This window comes from Typha latifolia, chromosome 1 (genome assembly GCF_019914945.1).
Source record: "Typha latifolia isolate L0001 chromosome 1, TyphaL0001v2, whole genome shotgun sequence".
In the NCBI taxonomy this organism is placed as follows: Eukaryota; Viridiplantae; Streptophyta; class Magnoliopsida; order Poales; family Typhaceae; genus Typha; species Typha latifolia.
In genome coordinates this window covers 7,426,354-7,448,095 of record NC_133086.1, presented here as the reverse complement: position 1 = coordinate 7,448,095, position 21,742 = coordinate 7,426,354, and the positions used below count along the sequence as shown (strand labels likewise).

The window sequence follows — 21,742 nt, the reverse complement described above, 5'->3', positions numbered from 1 at the left end:
TCATAGTTTTCAAACTTCTCGGTTTTTTTCTCCAAAAAATAGCATCGTTCTCGTCGCCTATAAAAGCCTCGTCATAGCAACCGTCTGAGAACCATTTCCCTCCATCACTCCCTCTCTTATATTCGAAATCGAGTCCCTTCTCTAGAAATCTACGACCGCGTCAATCTTTCAAGGTGCGATTTCTCTTCCTTTCATTTGTCCTCACTCATCTCTTAGGTCAATCGAGGTTTTCGACTGTTTCGATCGGATCTTTCTGATAACTTGGATATATCTTGATAGAGTTAATTCGAAGTTTGAGATATATCCAGGTCGTGTAGAAGAAAAACTAAGGCATAGATGACTGGAGCTTCTTGATCTGTCTCTGCTGCTTGAAAGATGAAAGAAGTTTTAGATTTGAAAGCCTTTTGCTATATTTGGACTTTAAAATAGGTATATTAGGGCTTTTTTCCGAGATTTTCACTTATTTGCAGCTGTTTTTTTTAAAGAAATTTACTTTGTTGAAGTAGATTTTCTTGATTCAGCTTCCTATGAGTGTTTCTATCTGTAGAGAAATGGTATTCTGGTTTTAGATTTTGATGCATAACTGTGATAGTCCATCTTGTATTATACCTGAGGACTGAGATGGATGTATTAGCCTTTCTAGTGTTTATTTCTAGCAATTCTAAATTCTTGTCCTCTAGGTGTCATCTTTACAGATTTAAACTTGAATTTGTTTTTACATGTTCACGGTCATTTATCATGCAAAGCGGTTGTACTGGACATTTATCTTTACTTTATAAGAATTTTTGGTTTGACATCAATTTTGCAATTTCTATTCAGCAAATCCTACATGATTTATATTGCATTCAAAAGGTTCTTCGTTCCCCTCTTTTAACTACATGAGATTAGCTTATGTGTCTTTTTTCCTCTACTAACAATTTATGGTTTTATTCTGTCCTTCATGAAGCATTTCATTTGTGATGACATGTGGACATATATTAGTTCTAAAACTGGAGCTTTTCTTGTGGCAGAAGCCAGAGGGTACCCACTACCCTGCATTAACTAATAGATATCTGGATAGATTTCATCGTCCATAATGTTGCAATGGATGGGGGGTTCCAGGAGGAAGGTGATTGCTGTAAGTACGCTACTCACTAGAAATGTAGTGCATTACCTCACTATTTGTAGGTGATATTTTGAAGATATGGAACAAATTTTGTTGAAATTTCTTTTAATCAACCATGCATTATCAATCAATATTTAAACATCTAATTTTGTCACTTCGATGCCAGCTTAGAAATCCAGCAAAGCACTACCGGAATAAAAAAAAATCTAGTGGTTGTCCATTATATCTTATTATAGTAGCCCTTTACTTCTTTTGAGATCAGAGATTAGGTGTATACTGTATTTTGTGCCCCCCCATGAAACAAGTTTCCTTTACTATTTTCTGCAGTGACAATTTTGCTAACCATTTATTATTCATATCCTTTGACATCCCAAAGATCTTCTGTTTTATGTCTAGCATCAATGGTTTAAGCAGTCATTTTGCTTCTGGTTCTCCAGGATAATATTTTCAATCTTGCTTTTCCTGTAAATTGGTGCAATTTTTCGTATTGTTAATAACTTGCTAACATAAGACCTTGTCAAACTTTTTTAGCTTAAATTCATGTCTCTTACCTTCATATTTGAAGATTTTGATATTTAGAAGAGTGTTGTTTTGATTTTAAATCTTTCACTTGACTTGGTATTTCTTCTCACATTTCTAGTGAGGTGCCTACATTATGTTACCTCTGTATTGGAGGATTCTGGATTCACTATGTGCTCGATAGCGTCTGCATATTTTGAATACATGAATATTTTGTATAGTTTTGGGTAATATATTCTGTCTATATGGTATGTCCTTTGTGTATTCTAATATATTCTGTCTATATGGTATGTCCTGACTCCTGAATATTGATGGAATGAGGAAATGACAGTCCAGGAAATCAGCACATAAAAGGTAGCTTACAGATCATGTCCTTTTGATGTAATTCCACAGTATCGATGGTAGTATTTGTTTAAGTGAAGTGAAAAGACAATCCATTCTAATCTACTTCAGTCTATATGTTGCTGCAGGCAAAAGCAGTACTTTGAGCAAAGGAAACGTCAACAGCAGGCACCAGGATTAGAAAGTCAAATTGACATCAGAAACAAGCGGGTTCATTACCATGAGGAGCCTCGATCACTTGATATTGTAAGCCTGACAAACTTGGCAACAATTGCTCAGCATGGTTATTGTAATTTTACCAACGGTAAGTTTCTCTTTTCTTTTGAACTTGAAATTCATTTCTCTTGTCCCATGTTCTATGTCTGTCCTTTCTCTGTCTATCTTAGGGAGTTATTAATTTTTTCTCTGCATTAACAAAAGGACAACTAGATGTAAAGTCTTTGTTCCTTTGAGTACCAACAGATGAGGTTAATTTGGTACCTTCTAGAGAAACTTGACAACCTTAATTTATCTTTTCACGTCACCCAGATAGTCAGGTCGGCTTGATTTACTGCCATACCTTTTTTATAGGAGTATATAATCATTATCATGTATCAATCTTGGAAAGTCTTGCAATAGACATCTGTAACCATGCTTTATTTTGTCTGTGGTCCTTCCTTTACCTGTCAGTAGGTCTTCCATTAGAAAAACCTTAATGACACTAAGCATTTTGCTTGGTATTTATTCTGGCCCCAGTCAAACTTATAGTATACATACTCGATGAGTGTATTAACTATAACCTTCTTGTATCTATGATTCATTTAGTCTATATCTTTTCTTTTTCACTCTAAATTGTCCTCTTTTAACATGTCTCTTATATCTTCCTTAGACATGCATGTGCAATCTCACTAGATTTTTTGTTATTGAATTGATAACTGTTGCTCCTGCCAATAGGTTGTAACTCCTATTTTGAGATCTTAAGCATCATGAACCAATAACTGAGCAAATCGATGGCACACCATGAAACCTGCATGTATGATGTATTATTAAGGGATAGATTAGATTAGACCCCTTTAGCTGAGTACATGTTCATAAATGGACTAAGATACTGTGGCATGATCAATCTTCACATGAATTTCTTATTAGCTAAGTAGTTTCTACTTTCTAGTCAGGTTTTAGTATTCATCGTTTACCTTGGAGCATCTCGAGAGGTACGGAATAGAGATTTATATAGATTTTAGAAGGCTCAGACTAGTAAAGGGCAGTTTTTTTTTCATGATCATAGCTTAAAGACGTGTAGTATTATGGGTTGTTTAGTTTGAAAACTTAGGGGTACTTCTCTCTGGATTGAATTGAGCTGCAATCTGACTAACTGGGTATAATATAAATGATGACATACTAAAAGTCTTGGAATGCAATGAAACTAATTATATTATTTTCTTGACCATATAATTAGTTCAAATAGCCAAATAGATTTGAGCACTACAAGTGGGAGGAATCCAGAGTATACAATTTCAGATGGCATGTATGGTGGAACTACAATATCAATATTCAAAAGGCATTGGGCACTGAGGCTTTCTGTAGTGTGGAGTATCTATTTGTTATCTGAAATCAAGCTGATGAATCATCTGAGAGGCATAAGGCTGATCTCTTATAGTTGTTACAAAGAAAAAGTGGTGATAAGTGGAACCAAATTCGTTTTCTCATTTTCTGTTTCCTCGTTCCTAGTTCCTGCGAGAATATATAAAGGTTGCTCATATACCTGATTGACATCATTAATTAAGATCAGAACATATTCATAACTGTGTAATGGCATAAATGGAGTTATATGCAGGAAAAACTCAGAAAGGACACTCTATCTTGTGCCCTATTCATTTTATTTTTGTTTCAAACTCATCTGTCTTTTTTTGTTTCATTTAATAACCAGTTTCTGCATATTCAGAGGATAAATATTCAGAAGCGGATCCTGATGTCTCAAAGCTTTCCCCTGCAGCAGTGTTGAGGAAAATCACCACGGGATATACTAACGATCTCAATGAAAAATGTAAGGCATTAAGGCACATATTTCTCACTGTCGTCATACATAACTATAATGGGTGTAGAAGTGGATAATGCTCCTACTACTCTGAGGGTTGGGAAGGGCAAGGTATCAAGTTAGCAAGTTATCCTCTTCACTAGGGAGGCTGTTACCATATCTTGAAACCCACCAGCAGAGTGTGAGGCAAATCTTATTCAGTTATGTGTCACACCAAGTGATTCCCTCTAAATGCAGAAATATATATTAAATTAATATTTACATGTATAAATATGTGCATACAAGACAGGAAGTAATATATTCTAAATAATGTACAGAGATGCATCAGTAATTGTAACTGAGCAACTCTAATACATCAAGCATCTCTTGTAGTACTGGATGCCAAGATGTGGCATTATGTTGGTCTTATGTTATATTACAGGTTCTGAACCAGGGATTTCATCACCTGAGTAAGTTTTGATAAAATTCTAATGATTTTTGTGTAAATACTTACCTTACCTCTCCATGAAAAAGGCAAAGTTGCATACTTGCATACTTCTTGACAGGATTTCTGTAGCCATCGATTATCAAGATGAAACAGCTGCTTGTAATGCCCGTAACAAATTAGCTGATTCTAGGATGTCAGCTTCTTCAAGCGCATCTATTTCCAGTAATATTGATTTTAAGAAGAAGGAACAAAAGGAAGAAGTTCAAGGTGGCAACTTCTCTAACTGTCATTCAGGTACCATTACTTACTGAATGCTGTAATCATGCACCCACACTACTAAGTCTTACTAATTTCTGTATAGTGGTCCGCCTCCCAGCAAAAAAATACTGAACTTATTAGCTTTTTATGTAAATTATAAATTGCTAAAGAGTTCACAGTTTTATTCTAAACATAAAATACTGATATCATCAGCGCTTTATACGCGTAGAGAATGAGAAAATTATTCCTTGATTTGTATTTGCCCGTTAATTGGATAAACTAGAGAGGTTGTCATGTCACAATTGGATAAATTAGAGAAAAATATTGAATTGAGATTTTGAGAAGATAAGTACAAATCAAATAAAATCTTCTCGCTCTTCTAGTATATTCTTATATTTGTACGTAAGTCCAATATAAAGCATTGATGAGATCGATGTTTTATATCTTATGTAAACCGCCAATGAGATTAGTATTTTACATCTTACATAAAAAGTTGATAAGTTTATCAGTTTTCTAGCAAACTTATATGCTAGTAGATGACGTATCCAAAATATTTCCCTTTAGGTAATAAGTTTGGAATGTGGATTGTTTGGGCAAATAACTTTGTGAAGAGGCCTAATTTGATCAAATACTTCATCTGAAAAGATTTAGTTTACTATTTTGGAAACTACTCGTTATTATTGTCACGACCCGAAATAGGAATCATGACCGGCCATGCATCTCAATATGCTTGAGATACACGAAGCCTTATTAATACTTTTTACGTGTACGATGACAAAAAAAATAAAATAAATAAAGAAGATCTGCTTTATTAAATTTAAACCAATTGTAATAATTATGAAACAATGTCATTGTTTTTGAGTATCTGAACGAAACAAATTTAACTTCTAACCTCGAGATGACGCTCAGAACTTTTTTTTATAGTTGAACCGGTTAGAGTCATCAGATGGTATCACTATATGATCAACACACTCTGTCTTTTCCTCTAACCGTTGAGAAAAGTTAGAGTCACCTAGGAAATTTCTTATTCATCATAGGACTATTCCCTAACCCTGCCAGAGTCACCTAAGAAAGTTGATCTGATTTAGGGCTTTCTGCTGGACTTCCAGATATACTTGAGTCACCACGGAAAATCGCAAGTGATTTATACTTGGGACGTTCTCTAAGTCGTACTAATACTAGTCTCATTTTTTTTTCACTAAATTTAATATTTGTACAAAGTATGGTGATGCACTAAATATAATGATTAAATGCACACAGAAAATATAACAATTAAAATTTTTCACGTAAGGATGAAATAAATAAATTTGCACACAGAAAATTTACATAGTCTGACAAAGGTATGAAATATAATAAAAATAAATATGTGAGTGAACCCACTCACCTGAGTCTAAGCAAGACAACTGAAATCTCAAATCTCTAGCTCACGTACTAAAAATCACCACCTTTAATTAGAAATAATAGTAAAATTTTTAATTTGAATAATATCAATATTTTTAAAATTAAAAAAAAAACTAAAAAGAACTAAAATGAGTTTAGTTACCCATTGGATTGGGCTGGGCTGCTGCTGGCCCGACCCATTCCAAAAATGGAACTAATCGGCAAGATAATGGATTGGATTGGGCTGCAACTGGCCCGCAACCCACCCTTCCACCTCATGCTAGTTGGGCTGGGCCAAGGCCCAACCCAAAGCCAACAAGGAACTGGGCTCCAGGTCGGCCTGCAGCCCATGACTTAAGGCTAGAGGTCAGGTCGGATCCGCAACCCAAACCCGAACCCGAGAGAAGGAAAAAGGTTGGCTCGAGTTGAACCCGAGCCCAACCTTTTTCTTCCCCAAAGAGATCGGTGAGGGAGAAAGAAGAGAGGAGAAAAGGGAAAGGGGAGAGAGAGCATCGCCGACGATCGTTGTCACCGGCAGCCTATCGACCTCGTCGAAGCTTCCCTAGCGACCTCGACGACCTGCACTGGAGGGAAGGTCGAACACGGCGACCAACAGTGGAAGACTTACCGACCCATGGCCAACCACAACCCGAGCCACGAGGGCCTCCTAGAAGATATCATCGACACCGGGCTTAGAGCACAAAGCTTCCGGTGATGAAGCGGTTGCGATCCGAAGCCGCTGGCCGGCCTGATTTGCCGATGAAGCCGAGAAACCCAAATTTAGGTATTTCTAATTTACCTTATTAAACTTTAATTAAATTTGAGGGGTAGGAGAGGGCTTACCAAAGAGTCACGTGGTAGTCTTCGATGGCTTTGACGGCACTCCAGCAGGCCGATTCCACGGCGTGACTCCGATGGTGAGAAAGAAGAAAGCGAAAGAGGGGAGGAAGAAGAGAGAAGGGGGCTGAGGTGGTTAAGCAGAGAGAGAGTGATGCAAATCTAGTATGAATGCAATGTTTTGGAGAACAATCGACCCAAACAAGTAACTAAAGTAAAATATAGTAAGCAATAACTGATAAGAAGCTAATTGATTAAAAAGGATCACTACTAGATGAAAGAAGAGAAAACCACTCAGGTAAGGGAGTAGCTTCCTCAACTCTCAAATAGGTACGTTGATAGTAGAAAAGCCTAAAATATGGTGTAAGGAAAGAATTGAGTTTAGGTTTACCAATAAATGGAATAGTAGTACTTTTACTTTGAAACCATGTCCTTCTCTTCACGTTCGGGCACCCAAAGATTCTCTTTCACTACTGGAATCTTCTGGATAGCAGCAGTAACCAACAAAAAAAAAGTAGAGATTGAAGAAGAAGAGAGGTTTAGAGAGGAAGTAGAAGAGATTAGAGAAGAATCTTAAGACAAGAGTAGGAGAAAGGAGAGAAAGAAAGAAAGAGAGAGAGAGAAGAAGAAGAAGACCACAGGAGAGAAAGTGAGAGATCTCAAATAACCCTTAAATAGGTTAACAACTTTAATTCTAACTGATTCTAATAGAAACTTATTTCCTAATAGGACTCTAATTGATCATATTACCTAAACTGATTGACCCAATTTAGGTAATAAATCAATGTGGATATCCCCCACATATAAGTTTACCATAATTATCAATTGAGATTCTAATAGGAATTCATTTTCTAATAGGATCCTAATTGATTAAGCTTTACCTAACTTGACTAACCCAATTTAGGTAATAACTCAATACGGATATCCTCCGTATATAGGCTACCATATCTGTCAATTGACTAATCCAATTGATTATTTGAAATAAAAATCAACAATTAGACCAAAATTGGACTCGAGTAATTCTATTTTGGTCAAATTGAAGATGATGCCCACATCAAAGAGAGAATTAGGGTTTAATTTATAGATTAAAAAAATCAAATCTAATCTGATTCGGATTAGATGAGATTTTCTTTGCCCCTCGTCGCGTGCCGGAGAGGGAGAGGGAAGGGGGTTGCACGTGCAGAGCACGTGCACCCTCCTCTCTCAACCCATTTTTTTTTCTGGTTCTTACAATTATTAGAGTGAGATTGATTTGTATTGAGTATTTGGGTTTTAGGCTTGAGGGCTAATTCCATTATTTTTTCCTTTTCAAATAGAGTTTTATTTTTTATGTGGTCAAATTTTGTACCACTATTTTTTTTTTGGCTTTAAATCTTATTTTCAGAGGTTTCACTTCTGGATTTGCTAAGTGATGATGAGTCAAAATGCATCTCTAGTGGAAGGTCGCTCCCTGAAGCTCATGTTGCTTTTTCAGTGAAAGGTATGAGCCTAAATCAAAATATTCAGTATGTTTTTCACCTTATTTGTTTTTCTGATTGTTCTCCTGTAATGTTGATATACAATAATCTATGCTAGAATTATCTTCCTTGCATTGCTACACCAATAAAGTGAGTTTATCAGAAGAATGAGCTATTTGTAGGCAAACTACATACACTGATAAAGGTTCAAGAGAATTTTTAGTTGTTATTCCTGTAAACTATCATCTTTGCTACTCTGGTTGATTAGACACATTTTGGCATTAAGATCTTATCGAAACACCATTTTGCAAAGTATCTTATTGAAGTGGAAAGTAGAACATTTCAGAAAAAGAGGAGAGCATGTGTTATAAGTGAAAAGCAATGTTCTATATATACTTCTTTCAAAAGGTTTGAGCTATCTGGCTCAGAGTATCAATTGACATAGTTTTTAGAATGGTACATTTATTTGCATGACTTCTATGCATCCCTTTTTTTTCTTTTTGCAGGTCTTGGTAAAGTGGGGATGGAAACACCAACACATTCACCAAGACAATACCAAAGGTTCCACCATGGCATTTATGCTTAAGTTCTTATAGCCTTCTAATATTATCTTGTAGTTGCATGTTGATAAGATTCTGAAGAACAAAATCAATTATTTGTCAGTATGATTTCATTACAAAAGTGTCACGATCCGAAATAAGAATCATGGTCAGCCATGTATCCCAATAGGCTTGAGATGCACAAAGTCTTAACTAATTGTCTAACTCTATAATATAATGAAACTCAAAATATTTATTTAATAACTCCAATATAAAAACCTTCAAAGACATAAAATACCTAAATTATACAATCGATATCTTCAAAATATCACTAAGGCAACATTTGGCTTTTCAATTTGAAACTAAAAAAACTACTATTATATTTGAAGTATAAAGGCCAAAATCCTAAGTTGAGGTAGAGTCCGACACTTCCATTCATTTGCCACACTGACTAGCATTTGAAATATAAAAAAAATTAATGAGCTAATAACTTTAGCTTAATGAGGGAATCCATCCAAAAGCTAGAGAATAATTCTTTTTCTAATATAAGATATTATCTATCAATAATTAATAATAATAGCTAATAAGCTCATAATATTAATTATAAGCCACAATATGCAATTAACAAGCTAATATCATGCTATATTTTATTATGCAAACCTTCTCAATATCAATCATGTCAACTGTCTCAGCTTGGGACTGTGTTTGTGAATCTACAACAACTAAAAATTACTTTGAGATGGTGCTCAAATATTTTTCTCGCAGTTAATCCGTTTAGGGTCACTAGGATGTGTCACTATATGATAAACGCAACCTGTTTTTTCTACTAGCTAGAGAGAAATTAGGATTACCTCAGTGAAATTTTTAGTCTAGTCTAAGACTAATCTCATTAGAGTCATCTAAATAGATCATAAGCTGATCAGGAATAGGTTTGTCCCCTAGCCTTTAAAGTAGACTTGAATCACTATAGAAAATTGTATGATGAATGTCTAGTATTTGTCTGTTCTCAAAGCCCCACCTATCCGTATCTAATAATTTTACTATTTGCACGAAGAATAGTAATTCACGAAGATCAACATTTCATGAACTAAAGTATTACACAAAGTAAAGTATGACACGAAATACGATATAGCATAAAAAGATGATAATGTATGGAGTATAATACTGCACGAATAATAATACTAAGGAATCAAAATATAAAATACGAGACGATAATTATGTGAGCGAATTCACTCGAACTCCACATGGGATAGCTCAAATCCTTAGTTTAGGTACAAGTATAAATCTCCATATTTATTCTTAAATAATTCCACACTTTAATAGTATTTTCAAAATTTAAAATAACTTAAATCCCTTTAGTTGAGCTAACATAAAAACCTAATACTTGGGCTAGCTCACAACCCACAACATTAAACAATTTGTTGGGCCAAGACCCAACCCAAACCAAAATTATGGGATGGGCTCATAGCCCAAAACCCTATCCATTTGTGGGTTGGGCTGTGGCCAGCCCTTAGCCCAATACCCAAAAGGGTGAACTAGGTTGTTAGCCCATAAGACAACAAATTGGATTCGGCTTGGACCTCATCGGACCCATCTGACTTGAATCTAACCCACAGCTCGAACTAGGGGGATTGGCTCATGTTGAACCCTAGATCTACCCTGTAGTCATCGAAGAATGGAGAAGAAGAATCCAGATAGCTGATCCAAATAGTTGGGACTGTTGTTGTTGTTGTTGTTGATAGGTAATTAATTTCAAAATGTTCTTGGGTTTTGATCTTCTTTGGAACTTGCCAAAACTCACTTCTTGAGTTTGATATATGCGAACATTGAGCTGATTGGTTTAAATATCTTGATCTTTCTAACTCTTAAGTCTTAACATGTATCCTATAAATCAAATGAGCGATTTGACAAAGAATTAGTTTGTCATCTTCTTCTGAAAGATGTATGAATCTTATGAAGAGTTCTTGTCTGTGAAAGTCTAAAAAGACGTACGAGATTTTTGCAACAAAGAACAAGTTAATCTTCTTGACTATGCAAATAAAGATTAAATTACTTTTTATAAAGTAATTGGCGACCTAGGATGAATTATTGAATTGTGTCTGAGAAGATCGAGCTAAATCATTTTTCCCTACTCCTTTGCTAAGAAAGTGAATTATAATTGATTGGCAATTCTTACATGATAATAATTGTAGATATGGTGCTCTAAGATGTCCAAGCTTGATATAGCTCATTATTTCTCTATTTCTTACAAAGTCTGTTCTGCAAAATATTTCTCGAGTTCCTAGACATATTTCTACTTCAGGGTAATTTCGTTATCAGGATTCTCTATGTTTTGATTACTTGTCTATTTTTTGTACTATATATTAAAGTATCCTCCATAGCTTTGTATGTTCCGTCTTCTTTAGTGCTTTATGTTTCCTGCAATGAAATGTGATTTTCTGAATTAAGGAGGTATAATTTTAGCTGAAATCCAAATAATGGAAACTTGTGTGCATTTTCCCATAGGCACCTAAATTGGCAGTTTTCCACCTGAAATTCGCCAGTAATTTTCTGTTGCAGGATTTTTCTTTCACCTCCAAAGGCCTCAAGGTGTTTTCAAACTGACATAAGCAGATCTGTGGCATTTGATGTTGCAATGGAACTGGTTAGGCATCTAGTACTTTCCCATTCCATCAATCTTCTTAGTTTGCCATCAATGCATGATGTGTTTAATAGGGGACATGAATGTCTAGTAACATGGATCTGGTGATAAAATAATCCTAGAAAATTGGATATGATATGGAGGAAATATCAAAGTTTCTTGCTCAATCTTTTAATGGTTGCAGCAGGACATTCATTGGCTTAATAAGTTCCACGATTATCCCTTAGCACAAGGTTTTGAGCCTTTTGATCATTTTAATTATTAAGAGACTTTTATCGATGAAAAAATTGAGCAATGCACATTGAACATATGGTCATACATGATGGTCATGTACAATACTACAGGGTATTGAATTGTTTCGCAAAAATACGAGTTTATGAGACATAAGCATCATCACATGCCATCGAAAATGTAGACCACCAAATAAAAATGTCCTAGTAATTAGTGCGAGTCATAAATGTGTTAGTTATATTACAACACTTGACGGTTGAAGAATGGTTATAGGTATAGTGCAATTACTTGATATTCTCCGAGTTTGACTAATCATTTGCTGTGATGTATTGAGTGCTGTAGTGCCAACTGCCAATTCAACGAAAACCACCTTATCCCTGAATTTGTCAGTTAACTCCAATATATATTTTATCCTTCAACTAAATTAGATGCTTCAAATTATTCTGATCTTTGAGGATGTATTGCTTCACGAGTTCAATTTTTTGCTATCCCTATTGAGAACAAGCAGCTTATAATGTCCCAGTCCATGAGATTTCATTATTATCTTGCTTTAGAGTGAGATAACTGAACCTCTAATACCAGTGATATGGTACTCAATGAATGTATAGACACTTTTCTTTGCCTCACTAACACTTCAACTCAGATAGTCTAATAATTGCTCAAGCAAACTCCAACTAGTAAGCAAACTTACTTCTTTATAAAAGTGAGAATAACCAATATAAAAAGCCTTTCTCATTCACTCTCATTTCGTGCAATTAAATTCAGTTTGATTGAACAAGTTATGATGGATCATAAATTAAGTTTGTTACTCAATTTCCTGGGTAAAAGCATAGATATACTGTTTGCAAATCCTTGTGCACTTCTTTCTGCTATGGATGCTTTGTCATGCCTTCACATGTTTTGTGGAAATAAAAGAACTAATGTGATGAAAGTTAATTCAAGTCTTTCCAGTTGTGTTGTGAATAATTTAGGTCAGAAATTCGACCTCTTCTCTATTGCTTAACAGGGTCTATATAGTGGTGTACATCTTTCAAATAGCCCCTTGGCTTATTACATAATTGCATTAATCTAACTCTCAACATGTGTGAAACACTTTGCTCCTAACAGATGGCAGTGCCATAAGAACGAAATGGAAAGAGTTTGACAGCTAAAGATATGTTTTATCAGCACCAAGCTGGCAAAAGTAGTAAAAGTATACATTTTATAATGGTCTTTATTAGATAATGGGTATGGACTGAATATATTTCCTGTCTTTGTCTCCTTGATTTAACTTCTTTTGGGGTTTTAACATGTTGATTAATCTATGTTTTACTATTTACCTAAAAGAGTTCATTTGACTTATTTCAACTACCATGTTAGTTTTAGGCTCTTCTGCCTGGTTTCTGTTCTCTGGTTGCCTAAATGGCATCCAAGCTCGTGACAGGTGTCGTAGTGAGCTGAGGTCCATTATAGAACTACTTTTGTGGACTAGAGTTGTGTTGTCAGACCTGTCATCTAGCCAGTTTCTTGGTCTTTATCATTGGTGGGTTATGCCATGCATATGTTTTGACGGTAATGTTCTTCCTTGAACTATATATAAAGATTTTGCTTGTGCTTTTCTCTAATTTTCTTCAAACTTCTTTTCATACTATCATTGGTTAAGTTCTAGATCATATATGCCTATTAGCTTGTGATTGAATTTCCACAAATATGACTCTTAGATATTTAATGTATTCTAGTAGCCTGCTTTAGGCTCAGACAATCACCACCCTTTAAGGTTAAACAGCATAAGCCCTCTCAGCTGTCATGTACCTACTAAGCATTTTGCAAAATTAATTCTATTGAATAGTTTGTACAGTCAGCTGGTCCTTTTAGCATAAGTTGTACACTGTTCAAGTTTGAATTGCTATAAGAACAAAAAGGCATTCAAATTAACTAAGTTTGATTATATTTTTCCTAAAATTTTGTGGTTTGCTAACTTGCTTTCCTGTGTTGGCCATTCTTTTTTTTAATGAGTAGATAATTACTGTTAGTACACTAATATTTTTTTCTCTTGCTTGATTTTGATACACTTAGTTAAGATATTTTCTTATTGCATTAAGTGTTTATTTTCATTAAAATAAAATTCTTGTAGGTCGCATTCGAACGCCCTTGTGAACGTCTGTATCAGGTTCGCAAATACAGAGAACGCAAATTGTGCATTCGAATGCGGTCGGGAGAGTTCGAACGTCTACGTTTGAACACCTGCATCGCGTTCGCACATACAGAAAACGTCTTTTGGTGCGTTCGAACGCGATCGGGCGCGTTCGAACGCAATCGACGAAAAAGTTTTAGTTTTAAGGTTTCATATTATTTCAGGACTTGTTGGCTAGTCTCTATATATATGTAGATGGCAGCCAACTTCATATTGGAATTAGATTATTGATTTCTTGCCTCCTATCTTCTCTCTAAACTTCTCCCTCCTCCCTTTTCACCATCCTTCTATCTCTACCATTGGTAAGGTTTCTCCTAACTTCTAATTTTGCTCGACTGTCGAGCCACCCCTTTTCTTTGGGATCTTTACCACTTCGCTCCCTTCGTCTATATCCCTTAATCACATCCACCATTCACCTTCATCTCCATATTCATTCATAACCCTAACATCCACTCCACTCGTCACCACCACCATCACCCACGTTATTCCGTGTTTTCGTCCCTGCTACAATTCGAATCTGTGAAGGGCGTAAATACGAAAGTTGTAGATCAGGAAGTTACGAATCTAATCCAATTGGTTTCGTAATTTTCTGACTACCGGAGAATATCTGACGAATATTTTCCCACAGTTGCGGGGACTGATTCCTATAATACATCCAGATCTTGAAGGAATCGTTGCGTAGCCTATCTTTGGGTCCAGATCTTAACAAAGTGGTATCAGAGCATATCAGATTTCCTTTTTGTCGAGAATTAAGGGAAAAACTGTAGTGGTAGCTTCTATTGAAAATTGATTCTTTTGTGAAAATTTTCCAACTTTGAATTGTTCTTTCAACAATGGTAATGTCGGTCGACACTTACCATGCGTCGGTGTACCGACTCGTGGCTGAGGGGTGTTGCATGACACTCCTCCTAGTAACGATCCGCTCGCCATCACTGACGATCTCGTCACCACCGATGGCGAGGCCAAAGGGTGAAGGTGAGTAGTCCCCCTCTTTTTTTTCTCTCTCTCTTGCACTACTGCCGTGGTACATACCGTGCCACGCCGTGCCTAATGGCATGACCATCCTCGGGACTTCTTTAACCTCCCCATACTGTTGGGTAAAGACCTGAATGATGATGAGTTTTTGCCCGTGTGGACATTACTAATATGAAAATAACAATGCTTCTTTCAGCTATTGGCCCAAGAGACTTGTACATAAATATGATTTGTGAATTTTCTTTTCAGAACTCCGTAATGCATGATATTAGTATGATCTCAGATGGAAAACCAGTTGAAAGAATGGACAATCTAAGAAGCATTTTAGACGAATCAGACTATAGAAAAAGATCACCATTCATGGAATCATATTCTCCAGATTCATATGAGGGTTGCAACAATAACTTTGATGACGAGGATGAAGACAAGTACAATGGACTTAGATATGAAGGAAGGTGGCAATGTAAGTTTTGCATAACATTGTTTTCCTGAAACTGATTTGCTCTTAAGCTCTATTTATTTACACTTTAGAGGATTTTGAGACTTGACTGAGAATAAGTTGCTATAATGAAATAAAGCTCTATATATTATGTTGATGAGCAATATATTACCTGTGTCAATAAATAGTATGTTACTTAAATGAGCATTGTGTTAATACCTAGACCTAAAAGTCATCATATGGAAAACTAGTTGAGTCTCTCTGTGCTAAATTAGTTCTTCCATGGTTTGTCAAGGTGGTTTATTATTCCAAACATGCTTTGAGAGAATTATATTTTGTAGTATAATTATAGCTGTCTCATATCAGATTTTAGAAAGCCATCGACTGATGTTAGAGGTTCTTTGATAGAACAATAAAAGAAGAGATTGACAAACTACCTTTGATGGTTTACCAGTTTAACCTTGTATCTTGCGAAATTGATAGGATGAAAGAGTTTAATTTGACAAAAGAAGTATAATTTCAATTTAAGTTGTTTCTTCAAAATGCTTAAGGAGATTTCAGGTTCTGGAGGATTTCAGTTAATATGAAAAGTGGATGTGATTCATGTGTGATAATTAAGTGTGCAAGGGCTGAAGGGAGCATCATCTAAAAGTTAACTGGTATAGGAGACAGTGGATACTAGATGTTCTAGAGAGCCATATTTCATTCCTTGAAAGAGATTAAAGGTAATCCAAAGAGCAAATGGATAAAGGCGTCGAGAATTACTGAATTAGTTTAATTGCCTTGGACTTGCTTATTTTTCAAAAGCTGAAGAAGTAAGAGGACATATAGCAAAAGCTATAATCAAGTGCCCTCTTGTATAATCTACATCTCAGATTTTGCCTATCTTGGCTAGCTTGAGTTATTTATTGCCTTAGGAGCATAAGATTAAAGCAAACTGAACTTTTTAATCTTACAAGACCTAGAAAAGGAAAGAGCCATCTATATCTAAAAGATTAAAACAATGAGAAACTCTTGACTTGGGGCAAGACAAGGAAAGAAACACTTCCCTTTAGAAGATGATCTTGTTCAAAAAACAGGGTTATGCCCTTGAGCAAGGATGGCCGTGCCAGTCGGCACTTGCCGTGCCAGTAAAGGCACGGCACTTGGCACGAGGTGTGCCAGTGGCACACCCCTGTGCCGAGCTGTGCCGAGTCGTGCCGACCGGCACGTGTGCCGTGCCCGTCCGGCACGGCCTCGTGCCGGTGATGTGCCAATGTAGAGATTTTTTTTTTTTTAAATTTTTTTATTTCCATCAATTTTTATCAAATCAACTTTACTTATTTTCTTAACAACCATGATATGACATGGTGAAACCTATTTTTTTAACTTTTTCTTATTTCCATCAGTTAACTTTTGTCATTTGTCATTTTTGAAATGACAACTTATTTGTCATTTTTTAAAATTGGAATGACAACTCATTTGCCAGACCTAAACAACCACAAAATCGAATTTATCAGAGACAAAAGAAAAAAAAAGGACGATCTCAAGCTCAATATAATTACAGTCAGATGAGGGAAGGACTTGAGTCTATAGATAGTAGGACATTAGGAGAGGTGCGCCCATAGGATGATATGATTTCATCATCATTACCATCATATCAATCACATCTACTAGAGCCGCAACACCCTTATTATACTTCATATCCATAATCTGTATATGCTTATTGTGTGTTTGTGCCTGTGCCGGTGCCGGTCGTTCCCGTGCATATTCAATATTCATATCATATCATCGAAAAATTATAAAATTCTTATTTGTATGAAGACTATATAAGATGTTATAACGAGTAATATTATCAGTGGATAAATTTTGAATAATATCGACAGTATTTAACGCAACATTCCGGTGTTATTTTTGTGCCAGCAAATGAAGTCTTTGATCCTCCTCGCCATTCTACGTTCAACTAGATATTAGTTTTAATTATTGAACTATTATCAATTATATGTTGAATGATCAATGATGTATTGAATGTTATTATGTGTTCAATTATATTATGGAGTATTCAATCATATTATGGAGTGTTTAATCATTAATATTAATTTTAATGAATGTATTCAATCATATTATGTGTTGAATAATATTTATATTCAACTGTTGTTTTATCTTTAATAAAATAGGTTATTTATAAAAATAATCTAAAGATAAAATATTGTAATGTAGATTTTAAATTTTAATACATATATTTAGATAAAAAATTAAATATTGACATATCAAAGACTAAAAAATATCTCTTAATATCCTAAAAAATTTATTAAAAATATTATAAATGTGTGCCACTGGCACAGCCATCACTGCCCTTGAGAATGGGCCTCTATTTATGACCCAGGCAAAATCACATTGAGGCTTCTGAACACAAAAGAAGAGAGATATTTAGAGGAAATAAATAAAGTTGATACAACGATTTCTTTCATATCTCCTAAACTAAAGTTATTTGGAAAACCTCTCAATTACTAAGACCTATAAAACCTTTAAGAGAATAAGTTATCCTAAGCTTGGTGGAATTCTAACATATTACATGGCCTATAAATCCTGCAAGAGAGCTAGTATTTTGTGTAGGACATCAAGATACTACAAAGATATTTACTTTTGAATCTTCTCCTTTGCATGGAGTAACTTATATATGACATTATGACCTTGCCCTTTAAACTTTCTACTGTTACCTTTTCTTAATGTAATGTATGCAAGCGAGAAAATTAAATTCTTACCCTTTCTATATACTTCTAGCAAAGGGCAGCCCTTTAGATGGCAATTTACTTGATAAGAATTGTGATGGATTATGGAAGGCTAAACCATTTCCTGTGGAGGGCTTTTTTTCTACTTCCTCACATGCTGAAGATTCCAATATGCATGACTTCAGCTTCAAAGATCAGGATTTTCTGAAAATAAGGTTGCTATCCTGCATATCTGTTTATGAAGATTGGGAGCAAAGGACCATAATGAGATGTTTCTCTTGTAGGACTGCAGAAGTTGCTAACAGACGATTTGATATTTCAGGTTCTTTATTCATGTCTCATATTTTATACTTTTCTGAATTTAAATGCATCCAATTTATGGCAATGGTGATAGATGCAACTTTATTGTAGTCCAATATTGACAGGAAAAAGATGTTTCCAATATAATCTTTATCCTAGTTTATTTTTCTGAGTGAGAATAGTCTAAATTTTTTAACTGATTTGTTTCCTAATGTGTTGGTTGGGTGTCATGAGTATTGTTGCAAAGTATTCTTGCTGTGACCATATTAGCGAAATATTGATCAGTTGCAACTTAACTTGCATACTCCACATATTCTTAATGTTTATCAAGGGTTGTCTTACCATGGTAGAAATGCCTAACCATGGGTTCTGACTTCTCATTGTTATGTAAGAGAAATGCCTACAGCACCAAACGGAATTCAAAAGAACTCCAATCTTGACTGTCAAATTAGTTAACTTAAATGTATACAATATCCATCTGAAATTATTTTATTATTCTAATTGTAGTGCTCCTTTAGGCTATTTGTCTAACCCTTTCCTGTATATGATATCCAAGAGCTACATAACTTTTAGAAATGCAGGTTATTATGTTTTTATAGTAAGACCAAAAAACAGTGTTTATACTAAAGGACTAAAGCTTCATACGCTCATAGGTTAAGTCTCAATTTCCTTCTTAATTCTTTTTCTAGTTCCTCTATAACAGCTAGAAGAATGAATACTGGATTGCTCTAATGTTGGAACTCTTGTATAAGAATTCTCATACATTAAAAAAAAAATTCTGTACATTGGAATACCTGATTTTACTACAAGTATTCATTACTAATAGCTAGGCCATTTGTCCAAGCTTATATCTAACACCGGAACTCCTACCTTTTTACTCACTGTTACCAGCAATATCTACCCCTTGTTTCAGTCATTCACCATCAGAAAGAAAGCCCCACATTGCAACTTTTGACTGGGAAAGGTAGCTAACTTGAGTTAACACTACTTTATATCAAATGCTGGTTTTAGTACTGTCATACAACTTATGATCAGGTCTCCTACAAGCAAAAAGAGATCCAATCTGGACTTCATTTTAAGTCCATCTACTTGGTCTTTTATGGAACCAGAAGACCCACAGGATGGCATGAGTTTGTTAAGGTTAATGCTTCACTCCTTTGCCTTTCCCTTACAATTAAAAGTACTATCATCCTCACTATCTACCTTCTGGTGTATATTACAGCGAAGAGTCATGCTCATCCACTGGAGGTTCCTTAATGATTTTAAATACAAAATCTGATTTTGCAAGACTATATTGTTTGAAGAAGCACTTCTTGACTTTTATGTCACTTCTCTTCCTTTTGCAGTGAGAGAAGAACGAAGTTACAACTTAGGATCACAGTCTGTAAAAATGGAAAAGAACAAGATAAACCAAATAGATGACCTCCAAATGAGCATAGATAGGAAGTACAATTTGCATAAAATTGCTGCAGATGAAGTGATTAACCTAGATGAAAAACTCCAAGGTGGGGGTCCTGCAGGTGCACTTAACTGTAGAAACATGACCAATCAGTTGAATTCAAAAGCAGGTTATTGCAGCCAAAAGGCTTCTGGTCCTGCAGGAATTCTAGAACCAGAGTGTCTCTCCTCGTTGAAGGAAAATTCTGGAATTCAGGCCTCACCCAGTTCCTGTTCCAAGGGATCTAATGGAAGAGATACCATATCCTCAGACTACAAGATTATCTCTGAAAACAAACTGTTCAACCTATTTCCTGATCTGAAAATATATCCAACTATAGATTTGTCCAACAAGAGATCAAAACTGAAGCTTGCTGCGAATCATGAACCTTCTAGCAATATCAATTGCAATGGTGATTTATTGAGACAAAGATCGGGATCTGGCATTCGTTTACAAAGGCCTGTCACTCATCCATCTATGTCAGATAGTTATATTCCATATTCATTTTGTGCTGGAGCTTCTACAAAAGATATTGAAGTGTATGATTTGTCAGGAAAGAAGAATGTTAGAAAGAATGATGAAGTAAAGGATGAAACTTATGAGACACCAGAGAACAAGATGACATTGGCAACAAATTCTATAAACTTTGTAACTTGTGGACCTACAATTGCTAAAAATTACAGGGACAAGTCCAGTGAGCATGAGGAGGTAAAAATGGAAGAGCAAAACCTATCTGATGGGTCAGAAACAAGAAATCATCATGAAGTAGGTAAAGAAATTGCAACTGGTATGAAGGGAATTCCCTCACAACTTCAGGGCTGCATTAGTGATGCACTGTGAGTGTTATAATTAGATTTCCGGACTCTTCTCTGTTTCTTTTCTCACATGGAAGTTCTATGAGCTATTGGATTCAAGGCACCTTAACTTTTCTCCCATAATATTACCAGGAAAAAATTTCCTAGCACTTCTCCAGTTGAATCTCAAGTAAGCAAGAGAGATCATAATGACAGCACTTCTCCACTTCCATCTCAACTTAGCAGTAAGATTCTTTAATCTATTCTGTATCCCATTTTGTTCTTCATATATCATTCGGAAATGTGCAAACAAACTTGCAAATTAAACTCTTATACAATATTTTATTTTCCTTGTGATTTCAAGACCCCTTGAAAGGAAAGTTGGGATCTGAAAGTATGAATAATGCAAGCATGGGAAAGAATAGCTGCGATGCAGAATATCAGGTGATGCTTGAAAGCTATGTTCTTCAACTTCTCTGTGTCCAGAAAGTACTCATGGAAACAACAGACAAAGATGATTGTAAGAAAGAAGCATAACAAAAAGGGCATCGATGACCACCAAATATTATGGTTTGCCATTGATGAACATAATGGTTGTCTCATTTCCCTGGTATATTAAGTAGTAATTTTCTTGTGGACAAATGGATGAAACAAAGAACTATACATGTTTGGAGCCTGCCATTGCTTTCTGAATATATGTGGAATACCAGTTCTTTGCTTCTTCTTGTCAGATGCATATACGTATTACGAATATATTAGTTGTCTTAAGAAGTTAGTCGATTTGCAGATATGCTGTGCATGTGTGGATGTATGTGACAATGTGTGTGTAGACAATTCTAAATGTGATGGAGAGATACTCCCAGTTCTTTAACACCTCTCAATCAATACTTTGTTACTACTAAAAATAAAAGGGAAATCAGCCTCACTAAAACGACCAAAACTTATCTTGTATGTCTCATATTTAAGCAGTACATCAGAAGGAAAGAAATTAGTCTCTGTACGCAGACATCATATTAGCATGAACGAAGTGATTTATCTGACAGACGGTGCAAGAATAGGTAACAATAATCTGTATGAGAAACGTAAATGGTGTCCACCTGTATGAGAAACGTAAATGGTGTTCTCTGTTCTAGCTCATAATTCATTTTAAGCTGTAGCTGAA

General features: G+C 35.4%; 1 protein-coding gene across 7 annotated transcripts; it reads left to right on the top strand.

Annotated features, from left to right (window-relative positions):
* Window positions 1-21,310, top strand: LOC140786340 (uncharacterized). Of its 7 annotated transcripts, none has more exons than XR_012108605.1 (19): window positions 1-173; window positions 1,011-1,117; window positions 1,956-1,978; window positions 2,095-2,270; window positions 3,888-3,989; window positions 4,402-4,429; window positions 4,526-4,701; window positions 8,267-8,362; window positions 8,846-8,900; window positions 11,438-11,522; window positions 15,148-15,361; window positions 18,101-18,370; window positions 19,240-19,312; window positions 19,384-19,488; window positions 19,571-19,596; window positions 19,695-20,244; window positions 20,340-20,622; window positions 20,734-20,825; window positions 20,945-21,310. XR_012108605.1 is itself a non-coding variant. In XM_073134690.1 (19 exons), exons 2-19 carry the CDS (start codon window positions 1,076-1,078, stop codon window positions 21,115-21,117), a joined length of 2,595 nt encoding a protein of 864 aa, XP_072990791.1. In that variant the 5' UTR covers window positions 6-173; window positions 1,011-1,075; the 3' UTR covers window positions 21,118-21,310. The 7 variants fall into 7 exon arrangements, 6 of the variants coding, with proteins under 6 accessions (XP_072990791.1, XP_072990782.1, XP_072990799.1 ...); XM_073134690.1 differs by having other exon boundaries at window positions 6-173; window positions 18,101-18,263; window positions 18,333-18,370; window positions 19,695-20,622; XM_073134681.1 differs by having other exon boundaries at window positions 6-173; window positions 19,695-20,622.
* The last annotated feature ends 432 nt before the right edge of the window (window positions 21,311-21,742 follow it).

What these genes read in the sequence shown, in the direction of transcription:
- LOC140786340 (XM_073134681.1), top strand. Translation starts at nt 1,076, where the DNA reads ATGTTGCAATGGATGGGGGGTTCCAGGAGGAAGGTGATTGCT. An exon ending in CCAGGAGGAAGGTGATTGCT is followed by an intron (nt 1,118 to 1,955) that starts GTAAGTACGCTA and finishes AGGAAATGACAG; the next exon opens with TCCAGGAAATCAGCACATAA. An exon ending in TAACGATCTCAATGAAAAAT is followed by an intron (nt 3,990 to 4,401) that starts GTAAGGCATTAA and finishes GTTATATTACAG; the next exon opens with GTTCTGAACCAGGGATTTCA.